The sequence below is a fragment of the Lagenorhynchus albirostris genome, chromosome 2 (genome assembly GCF_949774975.1).
Source record: "Lagenorhynchus albirostris chromosome 2, mLagAlb1.1, whole genome shotgun sequence".
NCBI lineage: Eukaryota > Metazoa > Chordata > Mammalia > Artiodactyla > Delphinidae > Lagenorhynchus > Lagenorhynchus albirostris.
In genome coordinates, this window is record NC_083096.1 from 90,852,677 (window position 1) to 90,874,490 (window position 21,814).

General features: G+C 36.9%; 1 protein-coding gene across 4 annotated transcripts in view; it reads right to left on the reverse strand.

Annotated features, from left to right (window-relative positions):
- Positions 1-21,814, reverse strand: part of GPSM2 (G protein signaling modulator 2) — a 63,206-nt gene that overhangs the window by 17,073 nt on the left and 24,319 nt on the right. For all 4 annotated transcript variants that reach the window (XM_060139470.1, XM_060139468.1, XM_060139469.1 and 1 more), the window contains 5 exons: positions 21,313-21,436; positions 21,082-21,197; positions 18,454-18,609; positions 16,994-17,102; positions 15,998-16,127 (listed from right to left, as the gene is read on the reverse strand). In XM_060139470.1, coding sequence (XP_059995453.1) covers positions 15,998-16,127; positions 16,994-17,102; positions 18,454-18,609; positions 21,082-21,197; positions 21,313-21,436 — 635 coding nt within the window. The remainder of the gene's footprint in view (positions 1-15,997; positions 16,128-16,993; positions 17,103-18,453; positions 18,610-21,081; positions 21,198-21,312; positions 21,437-21,814) is intronic.

Here is a 21,814-nt window from a genome sequence, read left to right on the forward strand (position 1 = left end):
AATTTAAGTAAGCCAGGGAGCCCTTAAGACTGGAAATTCAGCATCACTGTGTTACTCAAATTTAAAGTCTGCTACAAAAACCCACATGGAAGGAGGAAACATGTATTCGTTCAAGAATAATAATTTTCCACACCAACTAAATTAAAATAAAATATACACTCCCTCTAAAACGTTTTGATGTAAGGAAGTTAACGTTTTGGTTGGAAACTAACTTTGGTTACTAACTACCCCTTAATTTAGAAAAGGCATTTTTATAATAACTGGTTTTATATGATACACAGTCTCCTAAAAACAACCCAAACAAACTGTAGAGAGGTTTAAGTAAGTAGAAACATAAGGAAAACATAAGGCCTTCAAATTTGAGGTAAGAACCAAAATAACATCCCCAATACTATATTATTACTCTTCTGAGTTACCTGTTTCCATTTTAAGATCTCATTAGATGACAGATTTACTGCCAGTCAGGAAAAAAGTTAAATAAAAAGATCTTCAAAATATTTTTTCAAAAAGTAGTCATTAAATATGAAGAACTTTCATATCCATTCAATCTTTAATATTTTAAAAGGCATAATATAAGAAATACATGATACCTGATAGCCAGCTTCAGAAATAAACCATGGGGGAGGGTGAGGGGTGCCTTCAAGATGGCAGAGGAGTAAGACGTGGAGATCACCTTCCTCGCCACAAATACATCAGAAATACATTTACATGTGGAACAACTCCTACAGAACACCTACTTAATTTTAACAGAAGACCTAAGACTTCCCAAAAGGCAAGAAACATCCCCACGTACCTGGGTAGGGCAAAAGAAAAAAGGAAAAACAGAGACAAAAGAATAGGGACGGGACCTGCACCTCTGGGAGGGAGCTGTGAAGGAGGAAAAGTTTCCACACACTAGGAAGCCCCTTCACTGGCGGAGACAGGGGGTGGCGGGGGTGAAGCTTGGGAGCCACGGAGGAGAGTGCAGCAACAGGGGTGCGGAGGGCAAAGCAGAGATTCCTGCACAGAGGATCGGTGCCGACCAGCACTCACCAGCCCCAGAGGCTTCTCTGCTCACCTGCTGGGGCGGACGGGGCTGGGAGCTGAGGCTTGGGCTTTGGAGGTCAGATCCCGGGAGAGGACCGGGGATGGCTGCGTGAACACAGCCTGAAGGGGGCTAGTGCACCACAGCTAGCCAGGAGGGAGTCTGGGAAAAAGCCTGGACCTGCCTAAGAGTCAAGAGACCACTGTTTCGGGGTGTGCAAGGAGAAGGGATTCAGAGCATTGCCTAAACAAGCTCCAGAGATTGGCGCCAGCCGCGGCTAACAGCATGGACAGCAGAGATGGGCACGAGATGCTCAGGCTGCTCTTGCAGCCACCAAGAAGCCTGTGTGCAAGCACAGGTCACTATCCACACCTCCCCTCTTGGGACCCTGTGCAGCCCGCCACTGACAGGGTCCCGTGATCCAGTGACAACTTCCCCAGGAGAACACTCGGGATACCTCAGGTTGTTGCACCGTCATGCTGGCCTCTGCCGCCGCAGGCTCGCCCTGCATCCGTACCCCGCCCTCCCCTGAGCCTGAGTGAGCCAGAGCCCCCGAATCAGCTGCTCCTTTAATCCCATCCTGTCTGAACAAAGAACAGACGCCCTCAGGCGACCTACACGCAAAGGTGGGTCCAAATCCAAAGCTGAACCCCGGGAGCTGTGCAAACAAAGAAGAGAAAGGGAAATCTCTTCCAGCAGCCTCAGGAGCAGTGGATTAAATCTCCAATATCAACTTGATGTACCCTGCATCTGTGGAATACCTGAATAGATAACGAATCATCCCAAAATTGAGGTGGTGGACTTTGGGAGCAAATGTAGACTTGGGGTTTGCTTTCTGTATCTAATTTGTTTCTGGTTTTATGTTTATCTTAGTTTAGTATTTAGAGTTTATTATCATTTGCAGTTTATTGATTTGGTTGCTCTCTTCCTTTGTTTATTTTATATATATATATGTATATGTACTTTTTCTTCCCTTTTCCTCTTTTTGTGAGTCTGTATGTATATGCTTCTTTCTGTGATACTGTCTGTACAGCTTTGCTTTTGCCATTTGTCCTAGGGTTCTGACTGTCCATTTTGTTTTGTTTTTTAGTATAGTTATAGTTTTTAGGGCTTGTTATCATTGGTGGATTCGGTTTTTGGTTTGGTTGCTCTCTTCTTTATTTCTCTTTTCTTTAAATTACTTTTTTATTTTTAATAAATTTTTTCTATTTTATTAACTTTATTTTATTGTATTTTTTCTTTCTTTTTCTTTTCTTTTTCTTTCTTTCTCTTTCTTTTTCTTTTCTTTCTTTCTTTTTCTTTTCTTTCTCTCTTTCTTTTTCTTTTCTTTCTCTCTTCCTCTTTCTTTTTCTTTTCTTTCTCTCTTTCTCTCTTTCTTTCTTTTTCTTTTCTCTCTCTCTCTCTCTCTTTCTTTCTTTCTCTTTCTTTCTCTCTCTCTCTCCCTCCCTCCCTCCCTCTCTTTCTTTCTTTTTTTCTCCCTTTTCATCAGAGCCATGTGGCTGACAGGGTCTTGGTGCTCCAGCCAGGTGTCAGGCCTGTGCCTCTGAGGTGGGAGAGCCGAGTTCAGGACACTGGACCACCAGAGACCTCCTGGCCCCAAGTAATATCAAACAGTGAAAGCTCGCCCACAGATCTCCATCTCAACACTAAGACCCAGCTCCACACAACGACCAGCAAGCTACAGTGCTGGACACCCTATGCCAAACAACTAGCAAGACAGGAACACAACCCCACCCATTAGCAGAGAGGCTGCCTAATATCATAATAAGGTCACAGACACCCCAAAACACACCACCGGATGTGGTCCTGCCCACCAGAAACACAAGATCCAGTCTCATTCACAAGAACACAGGCACCGGTCGCCTCCACCAGGAAGCCTACACAACCCACTGAACCAACCTTACCCACTGGGAGCAGACACCAAAAACAATGGGAACTATGAACCTGCAGCCTGTGAAACGGAGACCCCAAACACAGTAAGTTAAGCAAAATGAGAATAGAGAAATACACAGCAGAGGAAGGAGCAAGGCAAAAACACACCAGACCAAACAAATGAAGAGGAATTAGGCAGTCTACCTGAAAAAGAATTCAGAGTAATGATAGTAAAGATGATCCAAAATCTTAAAAATAGAATGGAGAAAACACCAGAAATGTTTAACAAGGACCTAGAAGAACTAAAGAGCAAACAAACAATGACGGACAACACAATAAATGAAATTAAAAATTCTCTAGAAGGAATCAAAAGCAGAATAACTGAGGCAGATGAACGGATAAGTGACCTGGAAGATAAAATAGTGGAAATAACTACCACAGAGCAGAATAAAGAAAAAAGAATGAAAAGAATTGAGGACCATCTCAGAGACCTCTGGGACAACATTAAACACACCAACATTCGAATTATAGGGGTCCCAGAAGAAGAATAGAAAAAAAACAGACTGAAAAAATATTTAAAGAGATTATAGTTGAAAATTTCCCTAACATGAGAAAGGAAATAGTCAATCAAGTCCAGGAAGTGCAGACAGTCCCACACAGGATAAATCCAAGGAGAAACACGCCAAGACACATATTAATCAAACTATCAAAAATTAAATACAAAGAAAAAATATTAAAAGCAGCAAGGGAAAAGCAACAATTAACATACAAGGGAATCCCCATAAGGTTAACAGCTGATCTTTCAGCAGAAATTCTGCAAGCCAGAAGGGAGTGTCGGGACATATTTAAAGTGACGAAAGGGAAAAACCTACAACCAAGATTACTCTACCCAGCAAGGATCTAATTCAGATTTGACAGAGAAATTAAAACCTTTACAGACAAGCAAAAGCTAAGAGAATTCAGCACCACCAAACTAGCTCTACAACAAATGCTAAAGGAACTTCTCTAGGCAGGAAACACAAGAGAAGGAAAAGACTCACAATTAAAAACCCAAAACAGTTAAGAAAATGGTAATAGGAACATACATATCGATAACTACCTTAAATGTAAATGGATTAAATGCTCCAACCAAAAGACATAGACTGGCTGAATGGATACAAAAACAAAACCTGAACATATGCTGTCTACAAGAGACCCACTTCAGACCTAGGGACACATACAGACTGAAAGCGAGGGGATGGAAAAAGATATTCCATGCAAATGGAAACCAAAAGAAAGCTGGAGTAGCAATTCTCACGTCAGACAAAATAGACTTTAAAATAAAGACTATTACAAGAGACAAAGAAGGACACTACATAATGATCAACGAATCAATCCAAGAAGAAGATATAACAGTTGTAAATATTTATGCACCCAACATACGAGCACCTGAATACATAAGGCAAATGCTAACAGCCATTAAAGGGAAATCGACAGTAACACATTCATAGTAGGGGACTTTAACACCCCACTTTCACCAACAGACAGATCGTCCAAAATGAAAATAAATAAGGAAATACAAGCTTTAAGTGATACATTAAACAAGATGGACTTAATTGATATTTATAGGACATTCCATCCAAAAACAGATTACACTTTCTTCTCAAGTGCTCATGGAACATTCTCCAGGATAGATCACATCTTGGGTCACAAATCAAGCCTTGGTAAATTTAAGAAAATTGACATCGTATCAAGTATCTTTTCTGACCACAACGCTATGAGACTAGGTATCAATTACAGGAAAAAAATCTGTAAAAAAAATACAAACACATGAAGGCTAAACAATATGTTACTATATAACCAAGAGATCACTGAAGAAATCAAAAATACCTAGAAACAAATGACAATGAAAACACAATGACCCAAAACATATGGGATGCAGCAAAAGCAGTTCTAACAGGGAAGTTTATAGCAATACAATCCTACTCAAGAAATAAGAAACATCTCAAATAAAAAACCTAAACTTACAGCTAAAGCAATTAGAGAAAGAAGAAGAAAATAACCCCAAAGTTAGCAGGAGGAAAGAAATCATAAAGATCAGATCAGAAATAAATGAAAAAGAAATTAAGCAAACAATAGCAAATATCAACAAAACTAAAAGCTGGTACTTTGAGAAGATAAACACAATTGATAAGCCATTAGCCAGACTCATCAAGAAATAAAGGGAGAAGACTCAAATCAATAGAATTAGAAATGAAAAAGAAGTAACAACTGACACCACAGAAATACAAAGGATCATGAGAGATTACTACAAGCAACGACATGCCAATAAAATGGACAACCTGGAAGAAATGGACAAATTCTTAGAAAAGCACAACCTTCCGAGACTGAACCAGGAAGAAACAGAACATATAAACAGACCAATCACAAGCACTGAAATTGAAACCGTGATTAAAAATCTTCCAACAAACAAAAGCCCAGGACCAGATGGCTTCACAGGTGAATTCTATCAAACATTTAGAGAAGAGCTAACACCTATCCTTCTCAAACTCTTCCAAAATACAGCAGAGGGAGGAACACTCCCAAACTCATTCTACAACACCACCCAAAAATCCTCAACAAAATACTAGCAAACAGAATCCAACAGCACATTAAAAGGATTATACACCATGATCAAGTGGGGTTTATCCCAGGAATGCAAGGATTCTTCAGTATATGCAAATCAATCAAAGTGATACACCATATTAACAAACTGAAGGAGAAAAACCATATGATCATCTCAATAGATGCAGAAAAAGCTTTTGACAAAATTCAACACCCATATATGATAAAAACCCTCCAGAAAGTAGGCATAAAGGGAACTTACCTCAACATAATAAAGGCCATATATGACAAACACACAGCCAATATTGTTCTTAATGGTGAAAAACTGAAACCATTTCCACTAAGATCAGGAACAAGAAAAGGTTGCCCACTCTCACCACTATGATTCAACATAGTTTTGGAAGTTTTAGCCACAGCAATCAGAGAAGAAAAAGAAATAAAAGGAATCCAAATCGGAGAATAAGAAGTAAAACTGTCACTGTTTGCAGATGACATGATACTATACATAGAGAATCCTAAAGATGCTACCAGAAAATTACTAGAGCTAATCGATGAATTTGGTAAAGTAGCAGGATACAAAATTAATGCACAGAAATCTCTTGCATTCCTATACATTAAAGATGAAAAATCTGAAAGAGAAATTAAGGAAACACTCCCATTTACTTATATTGCAACAAAAAGAATAACATACCTAGGAATAAACCTACCTAAGGAGACAACAGACCTGTATGCAGAAAACTATAAGACACTGATGAAAGAAATTAAAGATGATACAAACAGATGTTGAGATATACCATGTCCTTTGATTGGAAGAATCAACACTGTGAAAATGACTATACTACCCAAATCAATCTACAGATTCAATGCAATCCCTATCAAACTACCAATGGCATTTTTCACAGAACTAGAACAAAAAATTGCACAATTTGTATGGAAACACAAAAGACCCCGAATAGCCAAAGCAATATTGAGAAAGAAAAATGGAGCTGGAAACAGGCTCTCTGGCTTCAGACTATACTACAAAGCTACAGTAATCAAGACAGTATGGTACTGCCACAAAAACAGAAATATAGATCAATGGAACAGGATAGAAAGCCCAGAGATAAACCCACACACATATGGTCACCTTATCTTTGATAAAGGAGGCAAGAATATACAATGGAGAAAAGACAGCCTCTTCAATAAGTGGTGCTGGGAAAACTGGACAGGTACATGTAAAAGAATGAAATTAGAACACTCCCTAACACCATACACAAAAATAAACTCAAAATGGATGAAAGACCTAAATGTAAGGCCAGACACTATAAAACTCTTAGAGGAAAACATAGGCAGAATACTCCATGACATAAATCACAGCAAGATCCTTTTTGACCCACTTCCTAGAGAAATGGAAAAACAAAAACAAACAAATGGGACCTAATGAAACTTAAAAGCTTTTGCACAGCAAAGGAAACCATAAGCAAGACAAAAGGACAACCCTCAGAATGGGAGAAAATATTTGCAAACAAAGCAACTGACAAAGGATTAATCTCCAAAATATACAAGTAGCTTATGCAGCTCAGTATCAAGAAAACAAACAACCCAATCCAAAAATGGGCAGAAGACCTAAATAGACATTTCTCCAAAGAAGATATACAGATTGCTAACAAACACATGAAAGCATGCTCAACGTCCCTAATCATTAGAGAAATGCAAATCAAAACTGCAATGAAAAAAAAAAAAAACTGCAATGAGATGTCACCTCACACTGGTCAGAATGGCCATCATAAAAATATCTACAAACAATAAATGCTGGAGAGGCTGTGGAGAAAAGGGAACCCTCCTGCACTGTTGGTGGGAATGTAAATTGTTACTGCCACTATGGAGAACAGTATGGAGGTTCCTTAAAAAACTACAAATAGAACTACCATACAACCCAGCAATCCCACTATTGGGCATATACCCTGAGAAAACCATAATTCAAAAAGAGTCATGTACCAAAATGTTCATTGCAGCTCTATTTACAATAGCCAGGACATGGAAGCAACTAAGTGTCCATCGACAGATGAATGGATAAAGAAGATGTGGCACATATATACAAAGGAATATTACTCAGCCATTGAGTTATTTGTAGTGAGGTGGATGGACCTAGAGTCTGTCATATAGAGTGAAGTAAGTCAGAAAGAGAAAAACAAATACCATATGCTAACACATATATGTGGAATCTAAAAAAAAAAAAAAAGGTTCTGAAGAACAACCTAGGGGCAGGACAGGAATAAAGACGCAGACGTAGAGAATGGACTTGAGGATATGGGGATGGGGAAGGGTAAGCTGGGACAAAGTGAGAGAGTGGCATGGACATATATACACTTCCAAATGTAAAGTAGATACCTAGTGGGAAGCAGTCGCATAGCACAGGGAGATCAGCTAGGTGCTTTGTGTCCACCTAGAAGGGTGGGATAGGGAGGGTGGGAGGGAGATGGAAGAAGGAGGAGATATGGGGATGTATATATATGTATAGCTAATTCACTCTGTTATATAGCAGAAACTAACACACCAATGTAAAGCAATTATACTCCAATAAAGATGTTAAAAAAAAAGATTGTTGCTCCACTTCATAAGCTCCATTTTAAACAGGAAGTGCTCTAATTATCTTCTTTGAGGCATGGTGATAGTAGGAACTGGCTCCCACACCTTATTCTACTCAGACAGTTTTATTCTGGGAATAGTGTTGTAGGAAATAGATTAAAAATATTAAATTACTTTTGAATACATACCATCAGAAAACAAATACTCACATAATGTGGTTGTTACTGTTTATGATGTCAAGAATTTTCTTCCCTGATAAGAAACTCTTGAAGATAAAGAATGAAATAAATACATCTTCTAAAACAATAAGCTCACAAAATAATGAGGCTGGTTGCAGTGCTCTCAGAGTTTAACTGGAAAACATAGTCACTGAGAAGGTAATTTGAACTATGACTATAAATTTTTGTGAAGAGTCATCATCTGTAACAAGCCTTTTACTTCATTTATTCTTAGCTATTTCACATAAAGAGAAAAAATTTTTCTTAAAGAAACTGGATGCACTAGAAAGTAATGAAATCTAAAGTCATTCTTTTTGTAAAAAGTGAATCTATAAACCTCTCCAGTTGCTACTCTTTCAGTCCCTTTCTTTGAGATTTTTACTTGACGGGGGTGGGGTAAGGGAACGTAGTTTCTCAACAAATTGCCTTCTTTCCATAAGTTCCTACCCTGGGTTTTCTTGTCACAAAAATCTGTAACTTTTCCAACTCCGAAAATTATTTCAGTCAAATTGTGTATCATGTGCTGCTTACTTTGTAAAACAGAACTTTGAGGAGCAAAAAAAAAAAAGAAAAAAGAAAAAAAGAAACCACAACTGACACATTAACTCCCCCTTTTGTAATTCCCCCTATAACTTCCCTCTTCCTCCCTAAGTTTTTATATTTTCATTACATATGTATATATCTCTAAGCAATGGAGCTTATTATATAACATTACATAAGTGGTCTCATACTGTGTATGTTCTCTAACTTGCTTTCTTTGAGCAACCTCATGTTTGTGAGATTCATCCAAGTTGGTATGAGTAGTTTAATTTTCATTGCGATTTTAGGACAAGGAAAGCATATACCCTTTCTATTGGTGACAGCTATTTAGGTTGCTTCCAATCATTTGTCATTATAAGCAATATTACTACAGAAATTCTTGGAAATATCTCCTCGTGTACATGAGCAAGCCTTTGTTCCAGTCTGGATAACAGATGAGTGTAACTGGGAGTGGAACTGCTAGATCATATGGTTGGTACATCTTCAACTCTACCAGAATATTGCCAGACTACTCTTTTGAATACACCAATTTCTACTCCTATCAACACTGCATAAAAGTTTCTATTAGCTGTATTGTTTCAATACTGGTGTCATCAGGCCTTTTAATTTTCATCCACCTCATCCACCAATATTACCTCACTATGGTTTTCCCTGATTAGTTAAATACCTTTTCACATATTTATGGGCTATTTGTGTTTCTTCTGTTCATCACTTTTGCCTATCTTTTAGTTAGGTTATTTGTCTTGTTTTTAATTCATAGGAGTTCTTATAAATTGAGGATACAAATCCTTTTTTAATCATCTGTGTGGCAAATGTCCTTTCAGTTTGTGTTTTATCTCTTTACAGTTTCTTTTAATGAAATGCAGTTCTTAATTTCAGTGTCAATCTTTTTCATAATGGTTTTGTTTTTGTGGGGTTTTTTGTTTGTTTTTGTGTTTTGAGAAATCCTTTCCCTCTCTGATATCATGAAGATATTCTCCTTTATTTTCAGAGGTAGTACAGCATACTGATTGAACAGACCAATCACTCATTGTGATATGACCTTAGGCAACTACCTCTCTGTGATTTTCTCATTTGTATAGGACAACTATACCTACCTCATAGATCACTGTGTGATGATAAATGCACCATCATCTGTAAAGGGGTCAGTATGATGCCTGGTAAGTAGTAAGCATTCAGCAAGTGTTAGCTGGCTGATCATAATTATTGCTCTAAGTCTGTCTTCCATATTTAAATCCTTAATCCATCAAGAATTTATTTTTGTGTGATATTAATTTCCATATATGCAAGGATTATAAATATAGACTCTATATTCCATTCCATTGGTCTATTTGTCTCTATGCCAGTAACACACTGTCTTCATTACTGTAGCTTTATAATCTTTATATCTGTAGAGAAAGCACTTCTCACCTCTTGTTTTTCATCAGGAATGTTTTGGCTTTGAGTTCTTAGCCCTTTTTTCTTTCATATACATTCATGAATGACCTGGTCAAATTCCACAAAAAAACTGCCATTATTTGCTTGGCAGCACACTGAATTTATATCAATTTGGGAAGAACTGACATCCTTTAAAATATTTAGTTTTCTGATAGGCGCAATTCCTGAGAGAAATGTGTTTAGATTTCCCCTTATGGTTCTGGATTTTCCCATTTCTCCTTTTAGTTTAGTCAGTTTTGCTTTATGTACACTGAAGCTTTGTTATTAGGCTTGCTAGATACATACAAATTTAAGGCTTTTATCTTCCTGGTGAATTGAATTCTTAACCATTGTGAAGTGACTGTCTTCATTTCTAACAAAGTCTTTTGACTTAAAGTACATTTTATCTGATATTAGTACCAGCTTTCTCTTGATCAGTTTTTCCATGGTATGTTTTTTCAATCCTTTTACTTTCAGGCTTAGTTGGATTTTATTCTTTTACCAATCTGATACTCCTGGTCCTTTAAATGGAACGTTTATATTTAATAGAATTATGATATATTTGGATATTTGAGCTATTTTCTCCTTTACTATGTTTACTGGTATATCATATTAATTGATTTCCTGATATTCAGTCCACTTGAATTCCTATTTATTTGTTTTAAATACACTGTGGGTTTGGTTTGCAAATATTTTGTTTAAAATTTTTACATCTATGTTCATGAGTAAAGATTTGCCTGTAATTTTCCTTTCTTGTACATACTGTTCTTGTCTAGTTTGGATATCAAGGATATACTATTCTCAGAAAGACTGATAAAGTGTTCCCACTTTTCTAGTTACCTATAAAATTTTATGGAAGGTTGGAATCAAGTTTCTTAAACGTTTGGTAGATCACACTTGTAAAATCACCTTGGCCAGGTATTTTCTCAGTGGAAAGATTTTAAATGACTCATCAAATTTCCCTATGGTTCTAGGCATTAGAGATGCCATCCATTCACATTACATTCTACCATTAGATTTTTCTAGATTCAATTTTGGTAAGCTGCTTTTCTAGAAATTGTCCATTTCTCTTAGGTTTTCAAATAAAATTATTCAGGATAATCTCATCTTTTTAATGGCTGCTGCACCTACATTATATCCGCTTTTCTCTCTCTTTTTTTTTCCTCAAATAATCTTGCTGTAGATTTGTTAGTCTTTTTAAAGAACCAAATTTGGGTTTTTAAAAATTTTCTCTATTGAATCTTCGTTTTAAATTCATTAATTTCTGCTATTATTTCTTGCCTTCTACTTTCTTTTGAGTTTTTTGTTTTGTTTTTAACTTTTTAAAAGCTGGATACTTAGGTCACTGAGTCTCTTTCCTTTTAAAATACGATACAATATAAATTTTGCTCTAAGAACTAATGTAAGTTGTATCACATAAATTATAATTCAGTCCTAAGTCATTTTCTAATTTTATTTATGATTTCTTCTTAAATCATACCATAAGTTACTTAGAAGTGTGTATTTTCCAATGAATATGTTTTATACATTATCTTCTTGTTAATTTCTAACTGAACTGCACTGTGCTCAGGGCATGAAATCTATGTGATACAGATTCCTTCAAATTTGTTGGTTTGGCATGTGGTCAAATTTTTGGACCTGTTTCATGAATGTTTTAAAAGAATGTGAATTGATTAGTTGCTTGACACAGTATTCTGTATGTCCATTAAATCAGTGTGATCCATATTTTTAACTGTGACTCACATTAAGAAATACATTTGGAATCTAAAAAAATAAAACGAGTAAAAATGAGAAAACAGAAACAGACTCACAGATACAGGCAAGAAACTAATGGTTATCAGTGGGGAAAGAGAAAAGGAGAGGGGCAAGATAGGAGTAGGGTATTAAGAGGTACAAACTACAATGTATAAAACGAATAAGATGCAAGGATATACTGTACAACACAGGGAATATAGCCAATGTTTTATAATAACTTTAAATGGAATATAATCTATAAAAATTTTGAATCACTATGTTGTACACCTGAAACTAACATAATAATGTAGATCCACTATAACTTTAAAAAATACATTTGCGGGCTCCCCTGGTGGCGCAGTGGTTGAGAGTCCGCCTGCCGATGCAGGGGACGTGGGTTCGTGCCCCGGTTCGGGAGGATCCCACATGTCGCGGAGCAGCTGGGCCCGTGAGCCATGGCCGCTGAGCCTGCGTGTCCAGAGCCTGTGCTCCGCAACGGGAGAGGCCACAACAGTGAGAGGCCCGCGTACCGCCAAAAAAAAAAAAAAAAAATACATTTGCATTGCAACCCTAAATACACTTAAATGTAGAACAAAATCTCCACACAACAGTACTTGCCCTTATTATGTATGATAACCGCATTAACATGTATGTATGTGGGTGTGTATGTGTTTAATGTTAGTTGCAACACCTGAGATTGATTTTATAACTCATTAAATGGGTCAAACACACAATTTGAAAACACATCAAGCCCATTAATTGTGCTGGTCAAATCCTCTATATTATTACTGATATCTGACTCCTAATTTTTACCTATCAATTACTGAGAGGTATGTTAAAATCACATTAAGCTAGAAGTATCAGCTAAGACGGACTCTGAAGCCAGACTGACTAGGTTGAACTCCCATCTCTACCACTTAAAAAGGTAACCCCAGGAAATTTACTTAACCTCTCCTGCCTCCTAGAGTTGTTAGGATTAAATGAGTTAAAACAGGCAAAGCACTGCCTGGGCACATAGTAAGCGCTCAATAATTGTTAGCTATTATTATTTTTTTCAAATCTGCATGATCATTTTTGTTATCCCTTTGTTTCAATTCTGTTATTCCTGTAAACATTTACTCATAGTCATTTTATACTCTGAAGATCTTGGTGACCTGATTTTGCTTTTGTTTGTTTTCTTACTCATTTTGGCTTGTTTCTTTAGGTATTTGGTAATTTTGTTATTGTTGTTGTTGTGAGTCTTTATAGGCCTGGATAAAGGATGGCTTGCTTACCTCCAGAAAACAGTTGATCTTACTTCTGCTAAGTCCCTAGGAGTATTTCTACTTTAGTATTTCTAAAGTGCTTTCAAAAGCACTTTAATGGATTGGGCTTTCTTATACTGTGCAGATAGAATAAATCAAATTCCAAACCAGTGTGTAGACAGGCTTATGAATTCAGATTCTTATGGGAGACTCCTTTCCTCCACCCTGAGCCAACACCAGAAATATACAAGTTTTCTTGTTTCTTTTGGCTGCACCACATGGCATGCGGGATTTTCATTCCTTGACTAGGGATTGAACCCGTGCCCCCCCTGCAGTGGAAGCATGGAGTCTTAACCACTGGACTGCCAGAGAAGTCCCTATACAAGTTTTCTTGCAGTTCCTTTAGCCAGCAGATTTTTCCAGGCACTAGGGATATAGCAATGAACCTAACAGACCAAAAAATACCTGTCTTCATGGAGCCAAAGTGAGCAGGGGGTGTGGGAGGAAATGATAAAGCAGTCTGGGCCCGGATTACAGGGCCTTTTAACCACGATGAGGACTGAAGATTTGGTTCCAGGTATGATGGGAAGTCACTGGAGGGTTCTGAGCAGAGAAATGACATGACTTGATTCATATTTTAAAAAAGCACTCTGGCTGCCCTGTGGAAGTTAGTGTGAGGGATCAACAGCGGAAACAAAAGAAACAGTTGCAAGGCTAATGCTCTGCTGGGAGATGTTGGCAGCTTGTACTAAGATTGTTGCAGTGTACATTGTAAGAGAGATTAGGGATATATTTTGAAGGTAGGGTTTCTGATAGGTTGGATGTAGGAGTGGGTGGGAGAAAGGGAACAAGGATGGCCCTTAGGTTTTTGACCTGAACACTGGTGTGAATCATGGTACCATTTCCTGAGACAGGGCAGACTAAAGCAAGAACATGTTTGGGAGAAAAAAACAATTGATCCATTTTGGATGTGTTAAGTTTTAGATGCCAATTAGATATTCCAGTGGAAATGTTAAACATATGAAACTCTAACTCAAGAGAGAAATTATGACTGGAAATATCAATTTGAAAATCATCAGCATATAGATGATATAAAAGCCAACCGACTGAATGAAATCATCTAGAGTTGTGCTGTCTGATATAGTAGCCACTAGCCACATGTGGCTTTTAAAACTTTAATTAAAATTAAATAATATTTAAAAATTCACTTCTTTTTGCACTGGCCACATTTCAAGTGCTCAACAGTCACATATGGCTAGAGGCTACGATACTGGACAGCACAGATACAGAACATTTCCATCTTCACAGAAAGTTCTATTAGAAGCACTGATCTAGAGTGTAGGATAAGAGGAAAAAGGATAAAATCAGGAGGAAGGATATGGATGGACAGAAGATAGAGAAGGAGAGAGGGAAGAGGGAAGGGAGAAGAGGTCCAGCAACAGAACCCCAGGTACTACAAATGTCAAGGATTGGAAAGATGAGGAGGAGAGGGGAGTTATGAAGACAGAGTGGCCAGTGAGGTGGAGGTAAGCCAGAAAGAGGGTGATCCTGGAGGCCAAACGAACAAAGCACTATGAGGAGGGAATGATCAGCTACAGGAAATATTGCTGAGAAATCAAATATGCGGACATCTAAAACTGATCAACGTTATTTGGTAAAATGGAGTTCTCTGGTAACCTTGAAAAGGTTTTAGTATCATCATGAGGCCAAAGCCAGAGTCCAGTGGTTTGAAGAGAGAATGGGAGGTGAGGAAGTAAAGACAAGGAACAGTGATGTTATTTTCAAGTTTTGTTGTAAAGGGGAACAAAGAAATAGGTCTATAGCTAGAGCGGTCCACGAGGACAAGTGATAATTTGTTAAAATATGAGAGCTATTACAACTTAACCAACTTGAAAATTAAACACAGGAAAACCTTTTAGCCCATTATTCAATTACAAAGTACACGGTCCAGTTTACTATACTGTTCATACTTCAATATCATTTTTCAATTAAATGTTCTTTCAAAGTCTTAGATGACTAGCCACTAATTTCTTTTTCTTCTTCCTTTTCTTTGTATGGGTTAAAGGAGGATATTGGGAAGATAAAAGCTAGATTTTTCACTGACTTTCAAGTTCAAAACATCTGTCTGTGTCAGTCATTTTTTTTTCAGACTAAGAACTTTTTAAGCCTTGGCTGGATCTTTAAAATGGATCTCACATAGAGTTACATATAGATGGTACCCAAAAATGTGGTTCTACTTTTTGTTCCTTTTTATTTTTTTAATCAACAGTAGGTGTTTTTTTTTTTCACTTAGAAACAGAGACATTATAGCATATTTTTTTCTTATAGCAATGTCAAAACCAAATCAGCACCTAAAGAAAATTTCTGGGTTTTCTGAATTAAAAAAATTAAAAATCCTAAGAGATTCCCCCTTAGAAATGAAACGGGGGGAATAAAAGCTAAACAAAAATCAAATACGTGAAGACATTTGAAACAAAGAGGTTAAACAGTAAAATGTTTTAATTTTCACATCTTCACATTTATAAATTTTTGAGTGGGCCTAGAGATACAGAATTTAAATGTATTTAAAAAATATTTAAACAAAATAGTTATACCTTTACCATTTCTAGGTTCATGATAAAAGCTACAAAATACTGTATTCCATACTGATAAGTTAATGGGACAGTGGTAAAGCAAAAAAGTATAATAGTTGAGCTTCCTATGTTATATATCTCTCTGGATATGGTAAACATGAGATAAGTAATTTAAATGTAAATCTTGAGGAGAAAGAAATTGGGTTTTGAAGACCTAATACTTACCATGCAAACTGTTATCAACTTCAATATTTTCAGACATCATTGAATTGTTTGTGCTGTAGCTCAGCCCAAGAACCATTTGAAGATCTGAGAGATTGAGTTGTGCTGTTAGTTCACCACTTCTATCCCCAACCTACAACCATAAGCATTTATACTTTAGAGTAGTATTAAAAGTAAAGAATGGTGAAGATTAGTTGAAAATGTTGTCAACCTAAAACTGGAAGAAACTAGAGAGATGAAAATAGTTATTTTAAAATTATAATACTATGAATGAAATGCGTTTTTTCATTAATAGTATTTTAAAGAAGAAAAGCGACTAAAATATGACAAGAGGACAGATAATTACATTCTACCAATTCCTTACTTCTCTAAATATTAGATTGCTCTTAATCTCTATGATCACCTTAAATAATAAAGTAGGTTACTCTGTGACACGTTAACTTGGCATCACATGAATACAATTTCCTTAGAATACTGTATTTCCATCCTATAGTAACAGTATTTATTAAGCTAGCACTAGACATTATACTAGGTACTTTTATATATACTTTATCTCTAATCTGTATAACAATTTGCAAAGCAGATATTATTATTATTCCCATTTTACAGATGAGAGAAATGATGCTCAGAAAAGTTTCCAAGCTCAAATAGCCAGCAAATGGCAGAACTGTAACAGGAACCAGTCCTTGATTCTAAGAGCCATGTTCTTCCTTTCATACCATGCTACTTTTCCACGTAGAGATGGGGGGACAGTGGAGGCACATGTTAGTAATTCTCCCATTCCTCCATGCTCAGCCCTTCCTTCCTGTCTTCCTACATCAAGGCCAGTGCAAACATACCCCTGATCTGTATCTCAAAATGCTCTGTGCAGTTCTTATGCCAAGAGAACAATATATAATTAAATTTATTGCTCAGCCATATAGGAGCATTCTAGAGAAATAATAGGGCTGCAGATCTGTGAATCGCAATAGCACAGATAACAATTTTTTAGTTTCATACCTCTCTTGAAATTTCCAAGTGCTTTTCAGCAAAATGCATCGCTTGATCATGATTTCCTAGAGCTGTGTATGCATTTCCTAAGCTCCAACATGCTCTTCCTTCACCAATTCTACAAAATAATTCAAAGCTAACATGCAGTTATCTGAAAGGAGGTCTGTGTGAAGAATAAAATCTATCTAGTAGTAATTAAAGGCATAAACAATGCTTTGGATTTATTTGGTCTTTCTTATAAAGAACAAACTATCATAATACTAGAGACATACAGTTGGCCTGCTTCAGGTTCCACATCCATGGATTCAACCGTTATCTGAGAAACCCCCCGGATACAGCCGACTGTACTACACCATTTTACATAAGAGACCTGAGCTTCCATGGCTTTTGGTATCCATAGGGATCCTAGAACCAAACCCCTGCAGATATCAAGGGACGACTGTATTAGAATAACCACATAATAATGAACTCAGAGTCAAGTTTTAAAATGGAAAACATCCTTTTTAAACATGCAGTATATTATAAGTAAAGTCTCAGGGATAGGTCTTGCAGTTCAACTACCCCATTTTCTTTCCATGGCATCCTTACCAGGATTCAGTCTACAATCATTCAGTCTGTATTTGAACACCATGAGGAAGAGAGAACTCACCTCTTGAGGTAGCATACTTCATTTTGAATAACTGTACAGAGTTCTTCATTCTGAGATAAAAATCTATCGTACTAAAGCAAACATCACAGACTAAAGTCCTGCACAGATATTCTGTTTCTTCATACAGTTTTTTTGTTTTTTTTTTTTTCTTTTTTGCAGTACATGGGCCTCTCACTGATGTGGCCTCCTCTGCCGCAGAGCACAGGCTCTGGACACGCAGGCTCGGCGGCCATGGCTCACGGGCCCAGCCGCTCCGCGGCATGTGGGATCCTCCCAGACCGGGGCACGAACCCGCGTCCCCTGCATTGGCAGGCGGACTCTCAACCGCTGCGCCACCAGGGAAGCCCTCATACAGTTTTTTTAAAAAAAGAAGAATTAAACATCAACATTTAAAAATCAGAAGATTTTATATGAAACTCAGGACTTGCAGCTTCTCTTGAAAAAAGAGGCGGCTCTGGATCCTCATTCCTGCCAGGCAACACTTAGCTGGAATTGAATAGCAGCTGTCCCCTTAACACTGTTGGGCCTATTAATTTCACTACAATTTTCACACTGATCTAGTCAGGAGGGCCTCTGCATGCAATTGAGTTTGTGACCTATTTACTGATCTTGGTTCAAGGTTATATGGAACCATTCTAATCCTCTCTAGCCCTTCAAACAGTAACATACAGAGGATGTTACTGAAACAGAGGAAATACCTTAAAAAGGAATTAAAAAGAAAACAAAGGAAACAAAAAAAGAAATTTAAAGGAAATATTCTAGGGATTCAACAATGTATCTATATTTTATCATAACTATAGTAAAAAGGTATATAACTTACCTATCATTTAGCTCTTGAGCAATTGCTAAGTGCTTTAGATGATAGTCAATGGCCTTTTCATAGTCTTGAAGTAAAGTATATGTGTTTCCAAGACTGTAGCAAGACTGTGCTTCTACAGCTCTGTCTTTAAGCTGTCGGGCCAATAGTAGTGTCTTTCTGAAAAAAGAAATTAATTCTTACATAATGGCTATTATAACTATATTGGCTATAATAACCATAAAATAAAACTCACTTTTCCTCCTGCCTTTAAAGTAAATCTGTTTTAGATCCTAATATCCCATATTTTCTCTATTACTTCTAGATAAAATGAAAAGCTGTCCTTGAAACACAAAAAGCAAATCCAGACTTTTAGAATAAATGTAGGAGTCCTATTAATTCCCCAGAGCAAAGGAGAACAGATGCATGAGATCAAGTGCCTCTGAAGATTAACACAGTATTTTTAACATTAAAAAAATCTTTCGCTGTTGCAGTGCAATAACGTAAAGTAAGTTTGTCCACATACCCTCTCTTTTCAATCATACTGTTGCCTTTACATTTTGTCAAAATTGAAAATACTTAGTTAAAATTGTTATGTATAGGCCATTAGTCACTGATTCATGAAAAATATTAAATGCTACATTTAAATATTAACCAAATTCTACTTTGTGGAATCAATGAGAAGCTAGTGTAGCAATTAAGAGCATGGACCCTAGAGCTAGGCTGACTGGGTTCAAATCCCAACTTTGTCAGTTAGTAGCTCTGTGACTGGGGCAGGTCACTCACCCTCTCTATTCACTAATTTCCTTTTACATAAAATGGGGAAAACACCTCACAGGGGTTTGTGAGGATTAAATGAATTAGTATATATAACGTGCTTAGAATAGCATCTTGCTCACAACAGATGCTAATAAATGTTAATATGTTTTGTTATTATCATCAGTGCTTAAATCTACAGATGCTTTTTGGATCCAGTAATTTAAATGACTCTTTCCTATAATTTCTGCCAAACAGTATAAATACTTCATATCATTTATAACTATATGATAATGTGATAGTTTTTTTTAAGCAAACAAACCTGAAATTATATGTTTAATGATGATACCTTTAAAGCTGTTACCTTGGGAGGCTACCCGCTTGTTCTAACATTGCCTGCCCTCTCAAACACTTTTGGAAGACTTTTGGAATTGCTTCCGGCCCTGTGGCACAACCCTTTCTGGCATGCTGTTATTCTTTGAGAGTACAGCTAATTTGTAAATGGTTGGAAGTCTTTCTGGAACCAAACTCAATTACTAAAGTAGGTTTACCAAACTACTGCTTTCTGTCCTTTCTATTATGGATCTATAATGTTAAGAGAGTTTTCTTGTATGGCCCTGAAAACAATTCCAAAGAAGAGTTCCAAAAATATTTTTAATCAATATTTTTGGAATATGTGTAAAGTTCTGAGTTCTACCTGTTTGTGGGTGTGTGGGGCAGGGGTAAATTTCATTACTTTATACTCATGCTTCTTTAGTCAGACAGCCACCATCCACTTTATTACAGAACTTTTCAGTATTTAATACAAGTACATCATTTATTAAGACTTTTCTATGTGTTCTGGATTTAAAATATAAGAAACTTTTGTATTTAAAATCAAAACATATGCTCCTTGTATAGTGATGTACTTTATTTGGAAGGATATTTCATATCTAACTAGTCAACCAACAAATATCAACCATTAGTTGAAGTTTAAAGGAGGATGGGATGACATTCTAGTTTTTTAGATGGACCTAAAGCAATTTTACCTTTTTTTTTAGATGATGAACTTTCCAGAACTCTCTCATGGATTTTTCAACAATAAAATATAAATCAATCAAGACTGTGCCTTTGGTTCAGTCAAACTGGCTTCTGCCTAAGGTCTGTATGGGCCTTCAGTTCCCACTAATTAGAGAAAACTCTGAACAATCTAGAAAGCACAGGGCAGGCAATATGAAGCAGTTTAAACTTTGCTATCATGTATGCTTCAAGTCTACAGATAGATTAAAGAGACCCTGCCACAGAAGAAGCTGGGAGTACTAACTCCTCGAGTAAGTGAACGGGGGCCTCAGCTTACAGCAAGGATCAAAGCTGGGCAGAGGGTGGGAGGATAACTGCTCGATAAGATGGTAGGATGATGGCGGGAAATTCAGTCATCACTGGAGGAAACTAGGGCATCTATTTGTTACCAAGCTTTCTTGTGGCCTCTCTGCAAAGCCGTAACTGGTGGTGGTGGTGTGGGAGCATATAACTATACACACCATACATGCTAAACAGGTTTAAAGGATTTTAAATGTTTAGAATCTCATTTAAAATAATGTTTTAAAGATAAAAGCTAATAAAAATATAAAGGGGCCATACTGCTGCTATTAAATCTTAGGTACAATGATATGTATTGAGCACCGTGTGCCAGGTACTGTGCTAAATAAGTGCTTAATATATTCTTTCATTCAATCCTCATAACAATTCCAAAAGCCAAGTATTGATATCTTCCATTACAGATGAGAAGACTGAGACTTAGAAAGCCCAAGGTTCTGCTGCTTGTATGCAGCAAAAAAGTTTTAAACCCAAAGCCTATGATTCTTTGGATTGCATAACTACCCATTTTACATTTATCTACAGAAATATTAGACTAACCTATAGTATTCAGAGGCAGTTTCAAATTCACCAAGAAATATATACGCATTTCCAAGGTTGCTATATGCTCTTCTTTCAGCTGCTTTATCTCCAAATTCTTTTGCAATAAGGAGACGCTGAAACAGAAAATTTTAATTAGATGTAACTATATAATAAAACTAAAGAATAATCTAATCACTGTTCAAAACACTGATGGAGAAAACGACCTGGCTCCAAAGCCTTGCATCATACCTGCTCATGAGCTATAACTGCATCCCTGAAGTTGCCAAGGAGGTAATGCGTGTTTCCAAGATTGCCAAAGGCACGTCCTTGGGCTGCTCGGTCGCCCAAAGCAGTCACTAGTGATAGGTTTTCCCTAAGTGATAATAAAAAGTTGTGAAAAAATGAGTTTGAGAAAAACATTTATTGACTTTATTTACAAATCTAAGCTCTTTATCAGGAAAAGAATATTTAAATAAGTTTACAACCATAATGTGCCACATTTAAAAGATATAGCTATGCTGGAGGGTGATTACAGGAAATAACTGGGAACATTTTACTCAACCATTCAGGTAGGTTTCTGCCCAGAGTCCAGGACAGAGTTAAACTTAGAACCCCTATAGCTAAACAGTTCTATGAAATTCTACTGATAAAAGACTAAGTTTACTCCAAATAACTTAGACTAACTATTGATGCTTCTTGTTTGTGCCATTAAGTGGCACTGGTCTGCAGTTTAAATGAAAGTTTTCCTGGG